The following is a 14,891-nucleotide window of genomic DNA, read 5'->3' as shown; positions in this document are numbered from 1 at the left end:
AGATTTAAAAGACGTCACTGATTTTGTAAGTCTGAGATCATCAGGCAGGGAGTACCAGAGTTTTAGGGCCCTGACCGCAAAAGCCTGGTCACCTTTAGTGGCAAGTTTGGACTTGGGTACTATCAGTAGGCCTCTACCTGAGGATCTGCGACTGCGCTCTGGCTCATAAGGCAGCAATAGTTTGCAAATGTGCCAGGGGGGTGCTGAGCCATGAAGTGCTCTAAAAGTAATCAGTAAGATCTTAAAATCAATTCTAAAAAAAATGGTAACCAGTGAAGAGAGGCTAAAACAGGGCTAATATGTTCAGATCTCCTGGTATTTGTTAAATGTCTAGCAGCTGCTTTTTGCACAAGCTGCAGACGAGAGCTGTTTCTTTGACTCAGTCTAGAATATAGGGAGTTACAATAATCCAGCCATGATTAAATAAAAGCATGGATGACCTTCTCAAGATCAGGCCGCGAAAGAAATGACCTGATCCTAGAGATGTGTCTTAAATGGTAAAAATACACCCGTACAACAGTTGAAATTTGTTTCTCAAATGTGAAATTGCTGTCAAATGTAACACCTAGGTTTGTGGCTGTAGGTTTGAGAGTGTATGATAGGGATTCAAGATGGTTCTGTAAGATTGGAATGGTTGTAGTGGGACTGAAAAGTATTATTTCAGATTTGTTTTCAATTAGTAGTAAAAGATTTTGAGTCATCCAGGATTTTATACTGGCTAAGCAGGATAAGAGTTTATTAAAATTGCCCTTTTCACCGGTTTTCAGTGGAAGATAGATGTGTGTGTATCATCTACATGACAGTGATATTAGCACATTGTGTTTACTGATGATTTGATCCAATGGAAATATATATATGGGAAAGAGCAAATGGCCAAGAATGGAGCCCTGGGAGACACCACAGGTTAGAGGGGTCACAGATTTATGGCTGTAGGTTTGAGAGTGTATGATAGGGATTCAAGATGGTTCTGTAAGATTGGAATGGTTGTAGTGGGACTGAAAAGTATTATTTCAGATTTGTTTTCAATTAGTAGTATGAAGGTTCTGTCTGAAAGATAGGATTTGAACTGTTCCAGGTCTGTGTCCCTAATGCCGACCCATTTCTCAAGCCTGTATAGTAAAATAGAGTGATCAAAAGTATCAAAAGTTGTATCTATCTATGTTGGCAGACCACTCCAGTTTATTCTCCAGTACCACCACCAGGTATTTCTAGGACAGCACAGTCTCTATTTCCTCTTCCTCAATGCAGACTGACTGGCATTGTGTTTTAGATCTTCTGAAATCCCCCACTAGCTCCTTGGTCTTGGTGGTGTTCAGTAAAAATATATATAAAAATATAGGAGAATAGGATTTTCTTAACATTCTCCTTTATGACAACTAAACTGACCTTCCCGTGTAATATATGTGGAGTTTCCCTTTAAAATCCCTCAAATTCTATAAACAATTCTGAGGACAGGACACCTGTGTTCTCTGTAGTAGCTACAGTATACAGCCCAGTCTATCTGTGATACTTACATGTTTGTGTTTTACTCTTCCCCCAACAGAGGCCAGCAGGGATACCGGGGTACTTAGCTATCAACATCAAAACAAAATTCTCTGGAACTTGTCACTGCTAGAGAAGGTCAGCACAGCAGTGCACAACCAGCATGCCTTGGCCGCCTGCCTGACTGTGGCAGGTGGTCTGAGTGACAGTTAGCCCTGTTTGTCTGTCTGGCCCTTGAGGTTGGAACTAAATATAGATTCAAGCTCTCAGGGTCACATCCACAGTGTCAGCTAGATGACGTCAGCATGTGGCTGGGAGGGACCGCAGAGGGGTTCATTTGCTCTGCCAGCAAAGACTGGTTTACTTTATGTAAGTATACATTTAGTTTAGGAATATAGACCAAAAGTTTTACTTTTTTGTGTCTTTAACATGTTGAAATCATGGCATGTTTCTCCTTTCTTTTTCTGTTGCATATATTTCATGACAGCTGAAATCGGCCCACTTGTTGACACCTTTAAAAGAGAGAGATAGAAAAGAAGAAGACAGAAAAAAATTCCCATACATTTTGTTTGTTTAGCCTTCCCAGCTTGGAAGCTGTTCTCTTTGCATATTGTACCATCTAGTGGCAAGATGATGCTAGTATCTAGTGGTTACAGTATAGCTGTGCTGCGTTCCAGTACTGCCGCAAATACGCCTTACACAGTCGAGAGACTAACATACACGGGCACCTTTTTTATCTTTAAATTCTTTGTTCTGTTTGGATTAACTACTGGCGTTAAGTATATTATTGACTGTCTGGAGGCCAACTTAGAATACCATTGTAGACTGACTAAACTTTTGTTTTGTGGTCAAGTTTTGTGGTCAAGGGCATACATTTGTGAGAGGATATGAAATTGATCTCAATAATTCGGTAAAGTATTCATTTTTTTAGTTCGTACTTTACATCTTTAACTATGCCACCAAAATAATCTAAATAATTGTGTAAATGCATTTACATATGCAAACGTTATTGTTTACGAGGCATTACGAATGCATTTTTATGAAATCTGTGTACGTCATCAACATGAGCCAGAAACGGGTGAAAGGTATTTTGGCAGTGTTTGGTAATAGGTCTATGGACTTTATGAGGTAGAGGCTTTTGAGGGAGGAAAGAAAGATGAATGTGAACAGGTTTTTTGTCTTGTCCAGGACTTTCCCCATCGGTAAGCAGCTGCTTCCCTGTCATTTGAGGCATGCCAGAAAAGAAGCGCTTCATCTTCAACAGCATAGGTGTTTTAAAACTCATTCAAGAAATCTCGCGTATGCCAAGGATTTGTTCCTCGGTCAGGTGAACAAGGTAACGTAACTGAATCCCGCTAAATTATCCCCGGTTTACAGTCAACTAATGCTAAATTCTGTTTTGTCATATCAGTGACTGCTTCCTATCAAATAAAAGCTTAAATTAAACTGAACTTACTCCATCACAGCTTATTTCTGCTTCCGCTTTGCTAACTAGTGCAGAGAAAACACATTTTGTAGGGGGCAGGAACTATGGTGCTACACCTGGAAAAATATGGCAGAAACTTTGTGGCTTTAATGCAGAAATAACAGTGACTTACTGCACTTAAAAACCTTTAAATAGCTCTACGCTACGGGGGCCGACTGTGTCCCCTAAACGGTTGTAATAATAAGGTATTCTTCCGCAGTAAAATATGACACGTCACAGACTAGAAATACCGTTTCCAAGTCAGAGTAATGTATATTATGCTGGGTGCAGCCTCCATTTACCCTCAAAGGCTCAGGCCAGCTGTCATGTATTCAGCTAGATGTTGGAAAAATCGTCTGTGATTCTGCTGCCTGTTGATTCATCACATCATTTCTGCAATCGTTTCACCTCATCATCTCGTGTTCTGCCACATCGCAATGGTCTGCTTATAGAATAAGATTAATTGACTGTGGGAGCCACTGAAGTCCAGTGGACTCATTAACAGCAACAGGGGGCATTTGCTTTCTCATTTCCATGATGGTAGCCTGTCTCTTTGCTTCCCTCACTGGCTTCTCATGGCACTTTTAAGCACGGAAGCGAGGACAGAAAAGGCTTGACACTGAAGAAAAAGTTTTGTTTTATAGTGCCTTAAGATATGTATTTTGATAGATAGATAAATGGATACTTTATTGATCCCACAAGGGAAATGGTTTTGTCCTAGCAGTAATAGGGTAGTCCCAATGCAAAAGATGAAAAAATTATATGCAAAATAATAATTAACAATAAGAATTAATAAAAGAACTGTATCTACAGATGGTCCCAAGATAATCAGTTATACACTGCCCATCCAAAAAAAGGTCAGTCTGTAATATTTTGTTGGACCACCTATAGCTATGATTACGGAGTGCATTCGCTGTGGAATCATTTTGATAACTTTCTGTAATGTTACATAATTTATTTCAGTCCTGAGTTGCACTGATTTATAGCCAAGGTCTTGTAATGATTATGGGCAAAGTCTCCTCCAGCACATCCCAAAGATGCTCAATGGGGTTAAGGTCGGGACTCTGTGGTGGACTAATTCAAGTGCGAAAATCATGTCTCATGCTCCCTGAACCACTCTTTCACAATTTGAACCCACTGAATCCGGGCATTTTTTATACCTGTGCCACCAGGGAAGCAAAAATCTACTGATGGAATACATTGGTCATTCAGTATATTCTGGGACTCAGCTGACCTCATTCTTTTGGGACATAACGTTGCCAAACCTCGACCTGACCACGTGCAGAAACCCCAGATCATAGCACTGCCCCCACAGGCTTGTACGGTAGGCAGTAGGCATGATGGGTGCATCACTTCATCCTCTTCTCTTCTTACACTGATCTTCTCATCACTCTGGAACAGGGTAAATCTGGACCCATCAGACCACATGACCATCTTCCATAACTCCAATCTTTATGCCCATTTGCAAATTGAAGCATTTTATTTTCCGATTAGCTTCACTGATATATGGTTTTCTTAAGTCCACAGAGCTGTTTTGTCTCAATCCCTTGAATTCCCTCCGCCAGTCACGACCATTCAAGGTTTTTTTCCGATCACATTTCTTCCTCGAAGATTATCTGATTCTCTTGACACGCCACTACTGCAGAGTCATCAGGAAAATTCTGCAAGTGGCATGACTCAGAGTGAAAATCCGAGGTGTACAAAGTGAACAGGAATGGAGTCAGGACAGTTCCCTGTGGTGTACCTATGCTACTGACCACCACATCAGATTTTTATGGGTTCAGATTATGCATTAGCCATGGTACAGAAACTATCTTTGTGACCTTCCATTTCTTCATAACTCTGTCATTGGCACAATGTGATAACAAAATGTATAGATTAGGGCAGTGTTATGTAGCTTTAGACTAATTAATACCACCAGCACAAGCCTGGACCGGCAGAAAGGATGGGTCCATGGGCTCATGTTAACACCAAGTTCTGAGCCCACCATCAGCAGCTGTAACAGATTCCTCAGAGCAGGCTACGTTTGTTTAGTACTGTGAAAGCCAAGAAGCGCCCTTAGAAGTCATGATAATGCGAAAATATCCTAATCATTAACAATGATTAACGGGGTTAACTATTTTGTCCTAAAATATCCTGTTTTGTCCTCCAGTCTGAGGTCTTCCCTTATCCAGAGATTGGAAATGAAGAGCTGGAGGAGATCAAGCAGTTTGTTGAACCAGTGGAGAAATTCTTCAGTGAGGAAGGTGAGTGAAGACACCGTATAGCTGCATATCTGTTGCCTCTCTGTTACTTAATTAAATCGACTTTCATTTTTATTTATTTATTTTATTTTATTTTATTTATTTTTTTACAGTCGACTCAGCAAAGATTGATCAAGAAGCCAAAATCCCTCAAGAGACTCTGAATGGGCTGAAAGAGCTCGGGCTGTTTGGAATCATGGTTCCTGAGGAGTATGGTGAGATGAATGTTTGTTTGTTGGTAATGTCCTGCCTCAGGCTACTTGCTCGTTTCGGGATAATGAGGGTTCATATAAGACATACATGCAACTAAAGAGTGACTGCAGATAGCGTGACCCAAAGAGCCACAAATATCAAGGGGAAATATAAAGGCTACAATAAAGTATGCATATACCATAAGGCAGTTTCTCTATTTCTATTTCTATTTGTTTTTAAATCCTAGGTGGTCTTGGATTGTCCAACACCATGTATGCACGTCTGAATGAGATCATTGCATTAGACGGCTCTATTGCTGTAACTCTGGCTGCACATCAAGCCATTGGACTTAAGGTAATGGTTGAAAATACATGAAACCACTGCATGTCTGTAAGGTGGGAAAAGTGAGGGGAATTTGTTGAATTTTTACTCATTGAAGACGTTATAAGTATAGCAGATTGAGTGGGTTTTTTGAGGCATTCTGTTAATGGCTTTTTTGGGGTTTCAGGGGATTCTGCTGGCAGGTAATGAAGCTCAGAAGCAGAAGTATCTGCCCAAGCTGTCTTCAGGAGAACATGTCGCGGCTTTCTGTCTGACAGAGCCTGGAAGGTAAAGACACTAACACCTCACTCATATCTCACTTTTAAGGTTTTTCTGTGCATCCTTATTTATGTTTATACCTGAGAGAGTGTTATACACAGTCTGATACACAACACGGTGTTCAGAGATACACAAATAAAAAATCAAGACACCTTGGAGTGTGACATCACTGTCATCTATTTAACAATCTGGAAAAAAGTGCATCATCTCAAAGCAGAGGTAAGCCAAATGACTCAAAAACTGCACTGAAAATGAGTGGCAACAGGTCTTGTGCTTTATGATTTCAGTGGAAGTGATGCAGCTTCCATTAAGACCCGTGCCACCCTGTCTGAAGATGGAAAACATTACCTAATCAATGGGTCAAAGGTGAGAGGAACCAAGCTCAGAAACTGTTGAAGCAAAATTCTCCCACGTATTCGCTTTACCTCGGACTAACTGTAGAGCCGCTGTCTCTCTGTGTGTTTTTGCCAGATCTGGATCTCAAATGGAGGGTTTGCAGATGTTATGACAGTGTTTGCCAGGACTGAGGTGGAAGTGGATGGCGTGAAGAAAGACAAGATTTCTGCTTTCATTGTTGAGAGGGCTTTTGGTGGCATCACCAGCGGCAAGCCTGAGGACAAGTTGGGAATCAGGGGTTCCAATAGTAAGCCAGCCATTTGCACTCGGGGCAGCTGAGGTTATTTTTTTAAAATTCTTTCTTGCCAGTTCTATTTAAATTTTTTTGTCTTTTTCTTAAGCTTGTGAGGTGTCATTTGACAATGTTCCTGTGCCTGTGGAAAATGTAATAGGAGAAATAGGAAGTGGATTCAAGGTAAACTTTATCCCATCATGAAACAAACTATTGTGCGTGACTGCATCTGTAAGGTTTTGGTGAACTTGTGCTTCGTTTTGGACAGATTGCCATGAACATCCTGAACTCGGGGAGGTTCAGTATGGGCAGTTCATCTGCGGGAATGATAAAAAAACTGATGGGTAAGAAAAATTCTTTATTTTTCAAGTGAGTACAGCTCTTCTTTGCATGTTTTCTTCACTTCATTATTCTCTCTTTGGCTCTCTGTAGAACTGACCTCTGAGTATGCTGCAACCAGGAAGCAGTTTAACAAGAACCTGAGCGAATTTGGTATGATCCAGGTACGGTCGAGTTCTCCCTCAGTGGGATCCAGAGCGACCTTTCTCTGTGGTCAGACATGATTGAATAGTCTGTGTATCCTGTTACTGTAGGAGAAGTTTGCATTGATGGCTCTTAACGCCTTTGTGATGGAGAGCATGGCCTACCTGACAGCAGGGATGATGGACAGACCAGGAGTTCCAGATTGTTCTCTGGAGGCTGCCATGGTCAAGGTTGGAAAATATTGTCATCTTATTCTGTTCATATTAAACCAGTATGAGGAACACCTGATGAGGTGTACTATCCGTCTTCTGTGCAGGTGTTCAGCTCAGAGGGAGGCTGGATTTGTGTCAGCGAGGCTCTGCAGGTCCTTGGAGGTCTGGGCTACACGAAGAACTATCCCTTCGAGCGCTACGTGAGGGACTGTCGCATCTTGCCTATCTTTGAGGTACACTGATAATTGTTCACTTCTTATGCATGTGTTGAATTCTTGTCACTCTCAACTGTCACATCATCAGTGGACAGCTGTACAGCAGCAGTCTGCTGATCTGGCATATATACAGCTTTGTTGCAGCTTGACTACACGACTGAATGAATAAATAACATGGTCAAACTTCTGTTTTGTTTCTATGATGATTTGCTGCTGAACTGAGCTGCTTTTTTAAAAAAAGACGTGCTTGAGCTGCAGCTGAAGTCCGTTTTTATTTCAGTAGTTTCAACTTCTCCCGTTTTAACACAGCACAGCATTTGTGTAAAGCTGAAAGGGATCAATGATAGTTGCAAATAAACTCCTCCCCTTTTATCTGCAGCCATTATTTTTTAGGCAACCACAAAGTGCTCCATATAACAGGTTATACCAAAATTGAGGTTATTAGGACTTTTCAGACTCTTCCAGCCTCAAACAAGGTAAATCTAGCGCCTGCACCATGGCTCTCTATGTGACAGTCAGTCCTTTCTCATGTAAACACGCCGTGTCACTACATCAGCAATTTAACTGAAAATCAGCCCATAAAAACAATGTGTCAACTTGTGGTAGCTAAGTCAGACTGTCGCTCTGCTCTGTTTTTGACTCCCGGCTTCACGTCAAATTGGGCAAGACACTGAAGTTCACGTTTCCTACCGAAGAATCCACTGGTGTGTGAATGTGTGCGAATGCACAGAAGACAGCACCGTGTAGCCTCTATATAGACTAAGACGTCATTTTATGAGTGTGTGAGTGAATGTGGCATGTAGTGTTAAAGTGCTAGAAAAGCGCTATACAAGTACAGTCCATTACCATTGTTAGCACAGAAAGTGACTGACTCTTCAGTCTCTCGACTTCTTTGAGGAACAAATTCCTTTAAAGGGTCAAAAGCTGTGTCGTGCTGTAAAGTGTTGTGCAGCAAAGAGACCCGAGCCGGGACTCAAACCCTCTCCATGTGAAGCAGAAATAAAAATGGTATAATTTGAAATCTCTTTGGCCATGAGTTGGTGGCCATCAGTTTAACGTCTTCAGAGATGTGCAAGCGATTTCTATCAAGGATTATAAAGCTCTGGGATGGACCAAGTGAGGTCACTACCTTCATCTGTTGGGGAGATTTCTGTCAGCGAGCTCACTCCAATATCCTTTGTCATGCACAACTGTTTCACCTCCAGACCTCAGGGAATGGTTTCTCTTTTTCAGCATTATAGTAATTTATCCTCGGACTCTCTCAATGTTCAGGGTCTTCCTCCACCATGCTTGATCTATTTTTTAACACACATGTAGTGTTCACAGTACCACAGGATGACAATATCGAAAATAGGAAGAAATTAAACCAGTATATGGTAGATAATGCGGTGAGGCACACTTCCTTTGTGGGAAAAGTATTTTTAAATGAATGAATAATTTGAAAAACCATTAACGGGTTTGAAAATGCTGTTCTTTAAGCGTCCACCAGAGGGCACTGTTGATTTTGGAATCAAATACGGGCTGCTGCATGGATGTGGCAAACGTCCATGTTTGTTTTTGTAGATTCAAAATATTGTGTTCTTGCTGAAAACTTTACAGTTGTTCTCAGTGGTTCCTCAAGTGTGAAAAAAATCAGTGCAAATGATGCTGTTCCCTGTTCTCCTTAAGACACTTAGCTTAGACACACACATACGTTTTCAGTGTTGTTCATCAAATGACTTACCTCGTAGATTTGGTATAATAAGTGTAAATCTTTTTCTGTTTGTTTGTTCTGTATAGGGGACCAATGAAATCCTGAGGATGTATGTTGCCCTCACTGGAATGCAGTACGCTGGCAAAGTGCTCACAGGGAAAATCAAGTATGTATCTGATAATATGAAGAATGTGGGTTCAACGAACCGAATCAAAATGTATTTCGGTGTAATGCTGTAACATAACATGAGACGAGATATAGATTTTAGTATTTTTTTTCAAGCTATGTATTTCAAGCTGTTCGCTACTTATTAAACATTTAAGGGCAGGCCTAAAAAAAATGGAATATGTCGCATTATCTTTGTAATTATAAAGTGCTAATCACTATCTCAACCTTCCAGTTTATCTGACGTATGTGCCTTACATCCACATGACACTTTTAGTTGGATAGCTAGCAAAGTGTCCGGCCTCTCTCAGCCTTTTCTTTCCTCTGCCCCCAGGGAGATGAAGAGAGGAAATGTAGGTCTTGCCATGAGCATGGTCGGCAAGAAACTGAAGACGTCACTGGGAGGTTCAGTGGACCTCGGCCTGACAGGAAAGGATGGGGTGGTGCATCCCAGCTTGGAAGTAGGAGATGAAATTTAAACGATACAGATTCTGCTCAGTTTTCGTAGAATCTGTTGTCAGCTGTTCTCTGTTTCTGTTTAAAGGAAAGTGCAAAGAAGTTTGAGCAGAATGCCAGCCTTTTCGGGTCGACTGTGGAGAGCCTGCTGTACAGATATGGAAAGGTAACATTTGATTGACTGAGGAGAAGCTGCTGAAGAATTTTTTGGCCTAACTGTTTCCAGTTCTGCTGAACAGATTTAGTCTTAAACGGTTGAGGTTCTTCAGCGGTGGTATCTGTTTAGACACCTGCTCCAGTGTTGTTTTCCTTCTTTTTGACTGTTTTCCCAAAGAAGCTATTCAAACTTTTAGAAATGAGTCAGATTTTTGCATCCAAACTTAATTATTCTATTGTTTTCTGACTCTTAGGCTGATTCATGATAAGTGTCCTCAAAGGACTCTCATCATTTTGGCTTGAACATTTGCAATGAACAAAGTAAATCCACATTTTGATATTTATGGCGGACAACACCTGTAAGTGGTGAGGATGGACTCACTGGAGGCAGCTGTTCCACTGGTGGTAAATTGGAGCTCCTGATATGTAAAAGGGAAAAAAACTGTTGGGCTTTTTGGACTACAGCATATGCCAAACGAATAAACTAAATCTTAGCTCTGTGTTTGACCAGGATCCTGTTTCTGGCACATTTTATGTGTTAAATAATTGTTAAACATTTGTATTTTCATACTTTTGTTTAGCCTCCACGAAAGCAGCCGAATCTGAGAACTAGCAGAATGGATCCCGTTTAGTGTTTTTCACACAGTAGTGAAGAAACTGAAGGAGAGGTGTCTGGACATGATTAAGCATCTAAGTGTTTTCTTGTTCATTTCCTGATGGCGTCAGACCATAGTGGACGAGCAGCTCATCCTGAAGAGAGTAGCAGACGTTCTGATCAACCTGTACGCCATGACGGCTGTCCTGTCCAGAGCCAGCCGCTCCATCAGCATCGGGCTCAAGAATCACGACCATGAGGTGTGTATATCACACACACACACACATTGTTTAACAAAGATCAGATAAGTGAGAGGCTAAATTTAACGCTATGAAAGGAAGGCACAGTCTGTCTGAATCCTGTGTTAGGCCCACAGCAGCATGTACAGAGCACTGCATCAGCTTTAAAGGCTACGAGCCTCAGATGCACTTGGGACCAGATTTCATCTTTAAATCCACTTTTTTACAGTGGCGGCAGTCTTTCAGTGACCTGACCACACTGATTCACACATCACTTCCTCCGTACGCATGCAGTTTAATCCCAGACATATAAGTCTGTGTTTCTACTCTACAGTTCAGCTCAAACCTAAAGCCTGCGTATCACAGCAGGCGTATTCACTGTGCTGCTGTGCTCTCTGAAATGAGAGTATCAAATTATCATGCTTGTATTTGTAACAAGATGTATTAGAATTCGAACAAGTGTTCATGCTCAACTAATTCTTTGAGTCGGTGAAACAACAAAAGCAAATCTTGACGTTTGTCACGTTAAAAGGGCATCACACACTTTTCAGTCTATATTTTCATGCTGGGGCTCCACCGAGTGTCATTGAGTGTTTACATGTCAAACATTGCCCTTTACACTGTTCAGTATGTCTAAAATAAGCCCACTGGGCTTGTTTCTCTGTTCTGACTGCTCAGTTTAGAGAGGACACTCAGCTGAGTACTGATTCAGAGGGTTAGGGAAACAGTTTTTGTCAAATGTCACTTCCTCTTGTTTTTGCACTCAGTTTTAGCTTTTTAAATATGTGTTTGTGTGTGAGACCGATGTGTCCCAAGTTATGAAAGAAAACACCACCAACATCAACTATAGAACAGGCATGTGTCAACAGCCAACCTTTAGTTCATTTGAGAGGGATCAAATCTGGTTAGGTGTTGGGATGGATGTGTCAGTGGAGCTCATGTGGTGCTGTTGTACAGCAGCGTGCAACAAACTGCTGCGGACAAGGTCAATTTTCACTCGTTTCTTTTCTGAATCAGTGGAGATTTCATACTTCTAACAGCTCACTGGTGCAAAGAAAAGTGAGTTTTACTTTCATGTTGTTGTCATTTAAACTTCATGGGTGTGAGAAACACTAATGTATGCATTCAGTGAGCCTCCCAGCTCAGAACCAAAACTGGATCCTTAAAACATTTAGGGCCAGACAGTTCATTCAGGTGACTGAGTGTCCAGTTTATCTTCGTAATAGATCCATCGAGCAGACTCTGACATGCAGGGAGCCTTTTTAGACTCTCATCTCATGCTTCAGAACATTAACATTAACAACAACTGTATAACAGTTTGGACATCTTAACACTATGCTCCTGGTATTTATGCACTGATCAAATATGTTTTTGTTGAAGAAAAACTGTATTTCGTATACATAAAAGCATAAAAAACATGGCTTTGCCTTTTTGCTGTTGACAAAGGACCATCATTAGTCTTTTTCTGTATGTGCACCATGTGGATGTGTAGTGTGAGGATGAATTGCAGTCACACTGTTGTTCAGTGGCTTAACATAAGATTGAAGTGTAATTATCTGAACTAAAATCATCTTCAGTTTTGTTGTCCTGTCTTTATGGGATTTTTTTTTTTTTTTTAAATATGAAATTGTACATTCATTCATTCCCCAGAATAGACTTGGAAGGCACAGGATGATGTAAACAGATGTAGCACAGTCCTGTGAGTAATCAGAAACAAGAATGTAGCACAAAGAAGGGATAAAGAAAAGCTCAACAGAGAGATGTTGTGCGAGGCAGTGTATGCTTTGTATTATCTCTCTTTTTCAACATTCTGGGGCTCAGATGAGCAGCCTTGTACTGTTTCTGCACATTTCTTCTCCTCTGTTGCTGAATGTTAGGACACATGCTTTGGTGTTCCATTCCAAACGTCAATTACTGAGCTCTCATCCCACGTGGCTCCACTCTTCCTGTATAAACCTCCTGTTTGAATCTTTGACTTTGACTTTTCAGTTGAAGCTTTTTTTTAGATGGTGACCAGCACAGTTGGAGTCTTGCAAAGAGCGTGCGATTAGTTGATGGTGGCGTGTGCAATCATGCTGTGTTTTGTAGAGTAAATTTAGAAATGACAAACATTTGCAGTTGGTTTTATTTACTGTCAGTCGTGTTCCTCAGATGGACTCGCACTCTTGCACATTTCTCATGAACACTCCCGGGTTGTTGATTATTTTTCAGGTGCTGCTCGCAAACACATTCTGCAATGACGTCTTCTTCAAGAACAATTACTTGATGGTTCAGCTGCAAAAACGTAAGTGAAACACCAAACTGTAATTGAGAACAGCCCCATGCTTTTTTCTGGCTTTCTTTTACAACATCTTATTACAAAAGACTTTCATGTGTTGTGGAATTTCCCCCAACAAGCCCCACATACCAACACTCACACCGCCACTGCTTTTCATTTTCACACTGCAGGGTTATTGTTTTTTTTTTAATGACCCATATTTAATCCAGAGTTCAATGATAACATGATCTGGACACATGAGAAATTTGTGTTTAACAAATGAAAGTGATTGTTTGTAATTCTCATCTCAATCTGTTCCAGATGCTCCAGAGAACAATGATGCCAACATCAAGAAAATCGCCCAGGCGGTCTTAGAGAACAGAGCCTACATCTGCTCCCACCCTCTTGAAAGAACGTACTGAGTGCCTCCCTGTGACCACAGAACTGTCTCTTTAACTTGGACTAGACAGCGTGTGCGAGTAAATTTACAGTCTAAATGATTTGTCTTTACTCGTGTACTTTACTCACTTGTGTGATTATAATTTTTTTTTTTGGCTTTATTTATGAAATGAATTAATTAATTACAAGATCAATATAAGTAGATTAGCTGTGTTTTCTGAAGCATGGCTTTAGATCAGTGGATAACAGGCTTCTGCTCTGATGAAACTACCCGAAGTGCTCTTTAACTTTTGTAGTAGTAAGGAACTGTTACAAGATAAAGGTTTTAATGAGCCAGTTTGATATATAAGGTAATATAAGGTACAGTTTCGATCTGGCTACTGCAGTGGTCTTGAGAGGCCAGACAGCTGATGTGTGTGACTTTGTCGGATGCCTACTTTTGAAAAGTGAAGATGGCTGTCTCCTCATCAGTCAGAGGCAAGGCAGAACGCTTGTACAGGAACAAATGCTGCTTACCGAATTCACTGAAAGTTAGCAGGACAATTGTGTATTAGCGCTTTCATTATTTTCTGTTGTATCTATCCAGGTGTTGATCTTTTCAGAATAAAATTTCTAACTTCGACTTACAAGCGGTGGTGTTTGCTGGAGATGTGTCTGGGAACGGCATTGTTTGTGCTGCTGAGTCTGCAGTCTGTGCAGGGGCCTGGAGCCATAGCTGCTCCCGCCTCTTTCTCTGCTTTTTCATTCCCCGGGTTCATCACAGATAGTTGAGGGAAAGGCTGCAACCACAAAAAAAAGAGGTCGTCGCAGTCACCTGCTCTCAGAGTCACAGCGATGAAAAAAGTAATTCACAATGAAACACAAGCTCGAACATTTTCCCCTGATGATTCTTTTTAGTAGCACTTACTTTTCCAACCTTTTGTTGACCCGTCCCAACTTTTTAGAAATAAATTCAAGATGAGCAAATATCTTTTCATGGCATGGTAAAATGTCTCACTTTCAACATAGTGTCCAAACCTTTTTGGAATTGGGGTTGAGCAAAGCCTATTTAAAGATTGTCTGTAAAATTCGGTACCTTCAGAATCATGCCTGGTTTCCTTAGTGAGTACTTCTTTGGCTCATCTTTCAGTAAATCCTGACTTCTGTCTGACTTTCCTCTCGTGTGGCACTTGAACTCAGGGACTGGGCCATTTTCGAGTGGTCTGTTACCAGGAAGCAGCTTCTTCAGCCAGCGACTGTACTGAGCTCTGGCTGCTTGGAGCTGCTCCTGCTGCAGCGTGTCACCTGAGGATCAACAAAACACCCACTTAACCCTTTAAGACCTTTCAGTAGATCTTGTTCATACAAGAACCAAGAGGTGGTTTTGGCTTGCTCAAGGGTTGGACAAACACAACATGAGCAGCACTAATAG

At 41.1% G+C, this 14,891-nt stretch overlaps 1 protein-coding gene across 1 annotated transcript; it reads left to right on the top strand.

Annotated features, from left to right (window-relative positions):
- Positions 1-2,546: 2,546 nt before the first annotated feature.
- acad9 (acyl-CoA dehydrogenase family, member 9) lies at positions 2,547-14,265 on the top strand. The gene is made up of 18 exons (XM_072382932.1): positions 2,547-2,818; positions 5,100-5,193; positions 5,304-5,405; positions 5,630-5,736; positions 5,891-5,991; positions 6,270-6,348; positions 6,454-6,625; positions 6,720-6,793; positions 6,879-6,954; positions 7,043-7,113; positions 7,204-7,323; positions 7,410-7,538; positions 9,300-9,379; positions 9,713-9,839; positions 9,923-10,000; positions 10,717-10,845; positions 13,036-13,108; positions 13,403-14,265. Exons 1-18 carry the CDS (start codon positions 2,639-2,641, stop codon positions 13,501-13,503), a joined length of 1,893 nt encoding a protein of 630 aa, XP_072239033.1. The 5' UTR covers positions 2,547-2,638; the 3' UTR covers positions 13,504-14,265.
- The last annotated feature ends 626 nt before the right edge of the window (positions 14,266-14,891 follow it).

The sequence above is a fragment of the Leuresthes tenuis genome, unplaced genomic scaffold, assembly GCF_036924035.1.
Source record: "Leuresthes tenuis unplaced genomic scaffold, fLeuTen1.0.hap1 SCAF_3, whole genome shotgun sequence".
Classification (NCBI taxonomy): Eukaryota; Metazoa; Chordata; class Actinopteri; order Atheriniformes; family Atherinopsidae; genus Leuresthes; species Leuresthes tenuis.
The sequence above is the reverse complement of the archived record's forward strand: the minus strand, read 5'-3'. Positions and strand labels throughout refer to the sequence as shown.

Bases quoted from the DNA above. Each gene is read 5' to 3' on its own strand.
- acad9 (XM_072382932.1), top strand. From the start codon at position 2,639: ATGAATGTGAACAGGTTTTTTGTCTTGTCCAGGACTTTCCCCATCGGT. The intron at 2,819-5,099 runs GTAACGTAACTG...TTTGTCCTCCAG, and splicing joins TCCTCGGTCAGGTGAACAAG to TCTGAGGTCTTCCCTTATCC. The intron at 7,539-9,299 runs GTACACTGATAA...TGTTCTGTATAG, and splicing joins GCATCTTGCCTATCTTTGAG to GGGACCAATGAAATCCTGAG.